General features: G+C 47.2%; 1 protein-coding gene across 2 annotated transcripts; it reads right to left on the bottom strand.

Moving 5' to 3' along the window:
- Positions 1-316: 316 nt before the first annotated feature.
- On the bottom strand, positions 317-6826 carry FATE1 (fetal and adult testis expressed 1). 2 transcript variants are annotated; one of them, XM_070783754.1, is made up of 5 exons: positions 6633-6826; positions 5563-5681; positions 2112-2218; positions 1666-1744; positions 317-905 (listed from the first exon to the last, which is right to left on the bottom strand). In XM_070783754.1, exons 1-5 carry the CDS (start codon positions 6739-6741, stop codon positions 774-776), a joined length of 546 nt encoding a protein of 181 aa, XP_070639855.1. In that variant the 5' UTR covers positions 6742-6826; the 3' UTR covers positions 317-773. The 2 variants fall into 2 exon arrangements, with proteins under 2 accessions (XP_070639855.1, XP_019811122.1); XM_019955563.2 differs by having other exon boundaries at positions 1666-1741.
- Positions 6827-10690: the final 3864 nt, after the last annotated feature.

The following is a 10690-nucleotide window of genomic DNA, read 5'->3' as shown; positions in this document are numbered from 1 at the left end:
TGTTTCCCTTCTTTGGGCCTCACTTTCTTCCTGAGCAAATGGAAAAGTTTGTAGTCCTATCCAGGAGATTTCTCTGATTGAATCCCTGTAATGTCCAACCAGGACAAGCTGCTGCTGCAAAACCACATCCCTATAAGCATTTGCTGGTGGAAGTCCCACAGGAAGGGCTTTGCCAAACTCTGCTCCTAAGGAGTGCCTCCCCAACCTGGGCTGGCAATGGAGAGGCAGGAGGAGCCTGGGAAGGAGGAACCAAGGATTTTGTCCAGAGGGGCTGTCCCCAAGCGAGTTCTGGATGCAAGAAACTCAGTCACCAGGGTTTGCTGCTATAACTGAACTTTTATTGAGAATATTCTATGTGCAGAGCCCTGAGCACAACATTGAAGAAAACAGGGAAGACACAGCCAAGCTCCTGCTAAGGATGGAACAGAAGAGACACTGAGGGCCCAGAGGCAAGGTCTAGCTCCAAGATGGTCACCATGGAGCCCTGACAGGGAAGGAGGAAGCACATACCCCTGCTGTTACTGTGGGGACTGGAAACCACCATCCTCTCCCTGCAAAGAGGCTCGATCTCAGCCCATTCTGACCCTCACGATTCTATACTTCCTCCACCTCCTGGCAGCTAGGGCCTCCCTCGGGCAGAGGTGGAAAATGGTCATGATGCTGTTGAAGGCTGCTGAAAGTTAGAAGGAGGATGGGCAGAGGTGGCTGAGGGAGAGAAGGGAAGAAGGGGAGGACTGAAGGGCTCTAGCTGCACGGTGGACCGGCAGGAAACATCACTGGCGCATCCACAGCCAGAGGTTGGTGATGCAGGAAGACAGCAGCATGGTGAATAACAGCACCTCCCGTTGGTGCCAGGTGGCACTCTGGTCCTCCAGGTAGCGCAGACGCTCAGTAATCATGAACAGCTGCAGAGAGACCAGAGCTGGCTGGTGAACAAGGCTCTTCTAGGGAAGTCCACAACACACCAATGGGGGGAAAATATGACTTTAGACCAAAAAAGGCTTCTGCTGCACTGTGGGAGGAAATGGGTCTCTGGGCAACAAACAGGCAGAGCAGCTGACCAGGGGCTGGGGGTGGGCCCAGTGGAACCCAGAGACTGGGTGGTCTGTGTTCTCAGTCCCCGCCACCTTGCCCCTACCATCACTAGTTCTTCCCATTGTCTGGAAGAAGCCAGCCCATCCCAGCTGCCAGGGAAGGGGATGGGGGCAGCAGCACCAGAATGAGGGCCTCAGGATGGGGTGACATGCAAGGCCAGAGAGGGCCACCAGGGAAGACATCCCTCCTGCCCATGCCCATGCCTGCTGGGGTCTCAAACCAAGGAGACCTGAATTTGGCCTGAATGAACATGACCCCTGGATCAGACCTCTTGGCATCACTCTCTATGAATAAACTTCTCTTATCCTCTGATGTCCCCTCTTCCTCCTCTTCTCCCTTCTCCCTTCCCACATGTCAGGCAGAGAGATGGAGTTGAGTCTAGGCTTCAAGATAGGACACTGGAGACAAGAAGGCTGGGTGAATGGGGAAGCAAGTCTGACTTCGCCTCCACTGCTAGCAGGTGAATACGATTGGAGAGGCTGGGTATCCTCAAGGTGGGTGGCCCACCCACCCATTCACCATGATTCTGCCTCCCACCTTCAAGTGGGTCCCTGGCAATCAGACACTCACCTGTCTTCTCATGATCTCCATCTCCAGCTCATTGAGCTCTTCCAGACCAATCTCAGCCAGTGTATTTAACTCTCGGCTGCTGGGAAATAAAACACAGAGAGTCAGAGCCTCTGGTGGTCCCAGGAGAGCCATAAAGGCAGATGGGTAAGGTTGTGGACTCCTCTGGACCGTAAGTCTGTCCGCCTGGAGCTTTCCCCTTCTCTGGTCGCAGGTCCTGAAGCCTGAGGGCTGGGAGCTGGCCCAGCTGTGGGATGCTAGGAGGCCCTGAACAGGCAAGGGGCCAGGGGGCTCTATGGCTGTGGTGAGGAGGCAACAGAGCCCCCATACTCCAAGCATGGCCAGCTGTTCACTGCTCCTTCTTGGGCAGTCTGCTTGCCAACTCCCTGGGTCCCTGCCCACAAAGCCCTGGCCTTTCTCTCCCGCAGGGTCCATGGGATCCTTCTTACCGCTCAAACTGGGACCTCATGCCCTGGGAGCCGCCAGGATTCTCCTGGGGTTGGGCACCGCCATCGCCTTGTTCTCCCACCACTCCAACTCCCCGCAGCTGCGGCCCCTAGGGAAAGGAACCATCAGTCGAAGTATCCTGCTTGGGCCCATACTTTGTCTGGGAGCATCAGCACACCCCATTGGGAGTCATGTGGTGCCTGATCCTCCAGAATCAGAAGAGCCTGAGAGTCACACAAGTTGGCTGCCTGCCACCTCCCCACCTCCACCAGGCTCCTCTGGCCATGGGGCTCTCCAGGCAAGACTTCAGGAGTCTTCTACTCCAGGCAATCTTCCTGACCTAGGGATCAAACCCACGTCTCCTGCATTGCAAGCAGTAAGATATCTCAAAAACAGCATTAAAAGGACAGTGTGTGTCAGGAAGACTCCAGGACTATAAAGAAGAGTTAAATGGAGAGTCTCTCCTAGAAAAATTTCCATACCACCCCCTTGATTTTCTTATAGATTGGGATCAGAAGGAGAAAATGCTTTTTGAGAGAGTTGAAGGTAAAATAATGATGAGTGAGTAGGATGTGTTGTTTGTTTGTTTGAGGTAAAACATTTTATTTTTAACACATCAATATCATAAGAATTAATTTAACAACATATGCAAGCCTGATGATAACTTGTGATCACCAATCATTTGACAGGTCTAACTGTTCAAAGGAGTTGTCTTTTTTTCTCTTTTCTTTTTAATTTTAGAAACTCTCTACTTAGAGTTATATACATTTCAAAACATCAGATTTTTATTTACATTTGATGGGGATTTTTTTAAATCTATGAATTGCAGCAAGTGCAGCTTCCCTCTGTCAATTATTTCCAAAAAATGTTATTTTTATTTTCATATATTTTTAAGGCACACTACACTTTTTTCCCAAATGAGCAGAGTAGTATTATGATTTTTTTCTTTCATGTGTTTCTCTCAGAGGCAATAGCATTCCATTAACATTTTACTCAAAAATAAATAATGAATAAATATATAGAATTGATACATTTAATTCTAAATGTCTAAATTTAATTTGTACAATTAATATAAGGACTCTATTTTTTAAAGGTAAATTCCTCTAGTCCTAACAGGCAACTCTAATTAATCTAGAGATTAATTAAATCCCTCTCAGTGCCCCCACCTTCTACATCAAAGTTAGAACATAAGCAGCTTGCCCACATCCAAGGTGAATATAGCTAACAGAATCATCCACAGAACTACTAGACTTAAGTGATTTCATGAAACAATCAGGTCTCCCTCCTCCTCAAAATGGCTGCCTTTTCCCCATATTTAATGCAAGTGAAGAAGATATGGCAGAAAGTGAAGAAGAACTAAAGAGCTTCTTGATGAAAGTGAAAGAAGAGAGTGAAAAAGCTGGCTTAAAGCCCAACATTCAGAAAACTAAGATCATGGCATCCGGTCCCACCACTTCTTGGCAAATAGATGGGGCAACAGTGGAAACAGTGTCAGACTTTATTTTTCTGGGCTCCAAAATCACTGCAGATGGTGACTGCAGCCATGAAATTAAAAGACGCTTACTCCTTGGAAGGAAAGTTATGACCAACCTAGACAGCATATTAAAAAGCAGAGACATTACTTTGTCAGCAAAGGTCTGTCTAGTCAAGGCTATGATTTTTCCAGTGGTCATGAATGGATTTGAGAGCTGGACTGTGAAGAAAGCTGAGTGCCGAACAATTGATGCTTTTGAACTATGGTGTTGGAGAAGACTCTTGAGAGTCCCTTGGACTACAAGGAGATCCTACCAGTCCATCCTAAAGGAAATAAGTCCTGGGTGTTCATTGGAAGGACTGATGTTGACGCTGAAACTCCAATACTTTGGCCACCTGATGCGAAGAGCTGACTCATTTGAAAAGACCCTGATGTTGGGAGGGATTGAAGGCAGGAGGAGAAGGGGACAATAGAGGATGGGATGGTTGGATGGCATCACTGACTCGGTGGACATGAGTTTGGGTGGACTCCGGGAGTTGGTGATGGACAGGGAGGCCTGGCGTGCTGTGATTCATGGTGTCACAAAGAGTCGGACACGACTGAGCGACTGAACTAAACTGAACTGAGTGCAACAACATGGCCACCATTTTCTCCACAACACTCCCTCAAATGGTTAGCATAATTTAAAAAATTCGTTACAAGGGAACAAAATGTAACTCAGCTGATTTTCTAGAACATCAGGTCTCCCTGCCTCTCCAGTCAGTTTGCCTTCCCTCCACCTCCTATAACCTTTGCAACAGTATAACAACCATGTTTCTAAAATTGCCTGCATCTGCAGTAAAAGTAGCTTACTTATCAGATGGGCTACAAAACATGAGACTCACATGATTGCCTGGAAAAGTCAGGTCTCCCTCCTCTCCAAAGGTGTTGCCTTTTCCTAGTAAACGTGCAATGGTTTAACAACCATGCTTCTAAAACTTTCTGTCACCCAAGGTGAATGTAGTTAAAAGAATTGGCTACAGAAGGATGATGGGATTCATGTGATTCCCAAGAAGAGTCAGGACTTCCTCTTCTCCAAAATAGCTGCCTTTTCCCAGTATCCTTTGCAACAGCATAGCCACCATTTTTTCTAGAACATTCCCTCACTCATATAGAATGTAACTTAAAGAATTGGCTACAAAATGCTCAGATTCAATTGACTGGATTTCCTAGTAGCCAGAGAGCATAGGCATTTCACTTGCCTTATCCTAGTCCCAGCCCTAAGATAGATATAGATACATGTATATCTATATTTATATATGCTTAGATATATATACACAACCCTGAATATTCATTGGAAGGACGGTTGCTGAAGCTACAGTACTTTGGCTATCTGATGCAAAGAGCCAACTCACTGGAAAAGACCCTGATGCTGGGAAAGATGAAAGGGAAAAAGAAAAGGAGGCAGCAGAGGATTAGATGTTGGATAGCATCACTGACTCAATGGACATTAATTAGAGCAAATTCTGGGAGATAGTGGAGGACAGGGAAGCCTGGCGTGCTGCAGTCCATGGGGATTCAAAAAGTCAGACATAACTTAAAGACTAAACAGCAACTATATATATATAATGATTTTTATACTTTTGCATATTTCTATACAGAAATATATATATAGAGAGAAGTAGACATAACATATATATACATTTAGAGATTCAAATATAGATACATTTACTCATTTATTAATAAAAGAAAGTAGATATGTACTCCCCAAGCAATGTGTGTTTCAGACATTCTGGACCCTCAAGGTTGAACTAACAAAGAATGGCCATGATCTCTTGCCAGACCTCGTTGCCCTCATTTGCCTGCCCAGTACACAGGAGCTTTGTCCTTCCCCCAAAGTCAATATCTGCCCTGCTTGACCTACCATCTCCATACCAGAGCTGCTACAACTGTAGGAAACTCCCCCAAACTCAAGCTAGCCACCAAATGCCATACAGTACCATCTTCTTGGACTGGTTTGCAGCCGTATTCCAAACCACAGCAGAGCCAACAGCCTTTGGATCCACCCTCTGTCGCCGCTGAGAAGCACCCAGCAACCGAGACATATGCTCCTTCATTTCTAGGGAGAAGAACAGAGACCCAAGGAACACCCATAGAGGCTATCCCAAGGCTTCATGGGCACAGAATACACCAAAAAATAGGATAGGGTCCCCCAACATCTTAGGAAGCACTCAACACCCATTCTCTGATATCTACTGGCTAATCTCAGATCTCAATTTCTTCATGTACTCAAAATATAGTAAGTGTTTACTGAGTGTCAAGCTCTGGGCTAGGTTCTTAAAGAGCAAGCAATGGCCAAGAAATAAGATCACACCAATAAAAAATTGATTGTCTGTATGTGTACAAAGAAAGTGGTGACGAAAAAGCGGGGGTTACAGGAAATAATCCATCAGTGCAAATCAAGAGATGCATGCTCCCAAAACAATAAAAACAGGATAACAAGACAGAAAGAAGGGGATACTTCTAGAAAAGTCAGAAACAACATTGAGGCAGAGACCTGAAAGAATCCAGCCATAGAAAATCTGGGGAAAGAGGGAACACCTAGTGCAAAGGCTGTGAAGAAGAGTCTTGGGATGTTATAGGACAGGCTTAAAGGCACTATGGACTGGGTGAGCATGCCACAGCAGTAAGTATATTGAGGAGGTGACCTTATGTGGATCTTAAGGAGCTTTACTCTAAAGGGCAGAAAAAGGTACTGGAAGGTTAGGAGAGAGAATTGCTTTGAATGATCTTATAAATTGAGCCCACTGAGTGTTTTGCAATAAGACCCATTGGTGGCTTGCAATGGGAGGGGTGTTCATCCAACCTTCCCTCTCACACGCTACAAAAGACTCACTTTATCAATCCCGTTACCTCACACACAGGTACCCACAAATACACGCAAACACAGGTACCCACAAATACACGCAAACACACATTCATGCTTCTGCCAAGCCACACCTGTGCATTTTCTAACATACATGCACAGATGCAGATACCCAAGGGAAGGGACATTACGGGGGCTCCTTACCTGCTGCCACTGAGCACTCTTGGTTATCCCTAAAGCTTCCAAGAAGCAGGTCTTCATCCTTTGGCACTTGCATCTTTTCCTTAAGGTTAGGGACTGCTCCTCCTGCCATCACCACCAATTGTAAGCAATGGCCAAGAAGGCACAGGGACCAAGGCTCAGAGGAGGCTTGGGAAATCAGCTCTCTGAGGAAGATATAGCTGGACACAGGGGTGGAGCCAGACTCCCACTTTGAGTTCAAGCCTTGGACCCAGCACCTCCTGTTCCTGCTGTATCTTGCTGGCTGGGTTCAAGGTCTTCGTCTCTGCTACTCTGTAAGCAACTTAGGAGAAGTGATAGGCTCTGAATCTTTGCCTGGGAAAACTGCCTTAGCTCTCAGCTCATCCGATTTGACCTCATTTCTAGATAGAGGCAGGGGCTGGCACAGGACTCCAGAGTCAGTCAGTGGCCAAAGCAGGTTTAGATCCCATCATGGTTTCTGCAAAGCCAGCTCTGGCTAGTAGTCCAGGCCATAGCCCCCTTCAGAAAGCATCCTCTACAGAGTGCATCCTTCCTTCCCCCATCCAGAGTTCCCAGGCAAGGGACATGGCTTTTGATGCCCTGGATCAGCCTGGACAGAAACCATGAGAACCAAAGGAGGGATGTGCAGGAGAAGAGGGGCCTGCTTACTGGAGCCCCCAGTGTCCCCAGCCCTGCACCCCCTATTCTAAGTCAAATTTTCCCTCAGCTTCCCTACTGAATAGACCTCAGTGGTCATGTTTATGGTCCATGTGGCTAGCCTAAGGTCTCCAGTTATTCCATCAAGTGCTGGTCTAGATGTTGCTATCAAGACATTTTTTGTAGCTGTTGATGTCTATAATCAGTGGACTTTAAGTAAAGGACATTATGTATCCTTGATACTCTGTATGGGCCTCATTCAATCAGTTGTAGGCCTTAAGAACAAAGACTGAGGTTTCCCAGAGAAGAAATTCTGCTCAAGACTACACCTCAACCCCTCCCTAACATTCCAACCTGCTGACTTGTCCTGCAAATTTTGGCCGTTCTAGTTCTATGATGGCATTAGCCAATTTCTTTAAATAAAATTTTCTTTACACACACATATATGCATAGTAAGTCAGTGGTAAAAAAATCCACCTGCCAGTTCAGGAGACCCACATTTGATCCCTGGGTCGGGAAGATCCTTTGGAGAAGGGAATGGCAACCCACTCCAATATTCTTGCCTGGGAAATCCCATGGCCAGAGAAGCCTGGTGGGCTATAGTCCATGGGGTCGCAAAGAGTCAGATACGACTCAGTGAGTGAGTGCAACAACACACATACATACACATACATACATCCTATTGGTTCCGTTTCTCTGGAGAACTCTGACTCATACAGCCACCAAAGGCAAACCCTCAGCTCTTGGGAATAGCCTCAGAGCTCCTGAGGAAGAGGAGGCTATTTGTAAAGAAACCAAGCACAACTGGGGCCAGGTGGGAGGGAGAGGAGGACGGGGGTGGGGGGAGGAGAGGAAGGGAGGAAGAAAACAGTGAGGAAGAAGAAAGTGAGGGGCCAGCTCCCTTAGAGAGGGCGGCTGATCTGGGTTGCCTAACCTCCTCCCTGGTCCCACCTGTCCAGTGCTAGGAACAAGCTCTCTAGAACAGAGCTTACAGAGGCCCTGCCTGCATTCCTGAGGGCCCAGGAGAAGCCCTTTCCAGCTCTGGTGGAGCAGCTGTGATGAAATCTGAGCTTTCTGAAGGGTCACCTTAGGAGAAAGAAGTGTGCTCTGTGGGACTTAGGAGCCTGCAAAGCAGAAACCAGCCATAGGTTTCTGGCAGGCGCTGGTTGCCAGATTGAACAGAGAAAAATATAGGATGCCCACTTGCTTTGAATTTCAAATAAACAATGCTTTTTTTTTTCTTTTTTAGCCTAAGTAAGCAACATGTGGGCTTCTCTGGTGGCTCAGATGGTAAAGAATCCACCTGCAATGCAGAAGACCCAGGTTCAGTCCCTTTCCCTCACACTCACACTCACACATGCAACATTTGGGAAGTATGTCCACTAAAACAGTATCCCATTTAATTGGGTACCCTGTATTTTACGTGGCAGCCATATGCCCTGCCTATCCTCCACACGAACTTAATTCTTTGGACTTCAGTCTCCCCACTGGAAAATTGAACTAATAGTCTCCTCCCTACAGGGTGGCTGATCTTGAGAGCGGTCAAGTCAGCAGAGCTGAATAAGTATGGATATGCGTGCATGCTAAGTTGTTTAGCTGTGTCCAACTCTTTGCGACCCCTGGACAGTAGCCCATCAGGCTTTTTGGTCCATGGAATTCGCCAGGCATGAATACTGGAGTTGGTTGCCATTTCCTTCTCTGGGGAATCTTCATGACCCAGGGATCGAACCACATCTCTTATGTCTCCTGAATTGGCAGGTGAGTTCTTTACCACTAATGCCACCTGGGAAGCACCAGGTATGGGCATGACTTTGCACTATTGACCTCAGATCAGATTCCTCTCTGACTACCAACTGGCCTTGACTCTAGCCCCCGGGTCACTCCCAGGCCCTGGGTGCCCGGGTCACTCCTGGGCACTGGGTCACTAGGACCAGGTGCATGCAGAAGAACTGTCCCCTGGTGGCAAAGTACCCTACCACCTAAATCCAAGCAAAAAGGGTGGGGAGACTTCATTCCCAATCCCTACGCCCCCAGTGCCACCCAGAAACCTTGGCATTTCACCACCTTAACATGTCCACCTCTCTTGGATTGGGCACCAACACCACAGTTTCCTTCTAAAATTGCCCCAAACTCTCATTCCAAACACTCCAGAAGCCCCACTGTCTGGCTGGACAACCTTAGGGGCCCAGAGAGTGAGAGCACCCCGGGAACAGAGCGGTATTCTAAGTCTAAGGGGGGCCAGGAACACGGCCCAGGGCCGAGTGTGAGTGGTGGGCTATAGAGACCTCAACCCTAGTGGAAGGCTTCCAGACAAGAGAGCCAGGGAGCCCAAATATCTCCCCCAGCTGTAGGTTAGACTGATGACCTGGAAGCGGGGAGGATGGGTGCAGAGAACATCTGGCTTAGATGTGTGTGTCTGTGTATTTGCAGTGTTTTACACAAATGAGATCATACATTTGCAGTACGTGCTGTTCTGAAACTTACTTTTTGAAGTGAACAGTGTGCCTTGGGGATCTCCCGTGTCAGAACAAATCTGCCTCACGTCATTTGAACCCAACATGGTATTTTACTGCACTTCTGTTTATTGACGTACTCGCGGGCAGTGGGGTGTCTAGAGCCTTTCTCTCTTATAAACAATGGAGCAAGGAACATTCCTGGACATGCCTCTTTGCAAACATGTTTTTTGTAGAGCTGGAGCCTAGGAGTGGAATTGTGGGGTTCAGGGGTGCACGTGCTGACAGTTTTGAATGCTGTTGACACTATTCCCTCTGAAGAGGCTGGACCAAGTGGGACCTCAGCCAGGGGAAGAAAGTGCTGGTTTCTTCACAGCCATGTCAGTGGAAGATATTAGGAAACTTTCCATAAGGCATCATTATGATGGGTGAAAAATTATCTCTATCTCATTGTTGTTTGAATCTATATTGCTTTAATTATGAATAAACCTGAGCATATTTCATATGTTTATTGATCTTCTGTATTTCTTTCCTGTGAACTGACTGCTGGAGGGCTTGAATCTTTATTAAAATAAGAGCTACTTTATTAACAGAAAGGGTTGGGGGTGAAAGTTCTCCCTCCCTTCAAGCTAAGCGTCTCCGAAGAAAACATATCATCTTTTTCCCTAAAGGTGATCCTGAGCATAGAGCCTCCACTGGGGAGCAAACAAACCCAGTTAATTGCATACAAGTTCATGTTGAAATCTAGACAGCTCCAATCCCGCCCTCCCCACAGAGCAAGGGTTCACCTCAGGCTGTTTCCTGCATGTCTGCCTGTCTGCCCTCGTCTTGTGTCTGTCTATTTCTCTGCCTGCTCAACCACCTGCCCCCACCAATAGCTTCCAACCACTGGCCTCTCCCAGCTGTTCAGCCGGCCACGCACTCTGTGGAGAGATTCCTGAATGGCTTGAG

Source organism: Bos indicus, chromosome X (assembly GCF_029378745.1).
Source record: "Bos indicus isolate NIAB-ARS_2022 breed Sahiwal x Tharparkar chromosome X, NIAB-ARS_B.indTharparkar_mat_pri_1.0, whole genome shotgun sequence".
Classification (NCBI taxonomy): Eukaryota; Metazoa; Chordata; class Mammalia; order Artiodactyla; family Bovidae; genus Bos; species Bos indicus.
This window is presented reverse-complemented; position numbering and strand designations above follow the sequence as displayed.

Coding starts and splice junctions, on each gene's coding strand:
- FATE1 (XM_070783754.1), bottom strand. CDS start 6,741: ATGGCAGGAGGAGCAGTCCCTAACCTTAAGGAAAAGATGCAAGTGCCA. Junction 5,682..6,632: donor AGAGTGCTCAGTGGCAGCAG/GTAAGGAGCCCC, acceptor TCTTCTCCCTAG/AAATGAAGGAGCATATGTCT. Junction 906..1,665: donor TGGAGATCATGAGAAGACAG/GTGAGTGTCTGA, acceptor GTCTCTCTGCAG/CTGTTCATGATTACTGAGCG.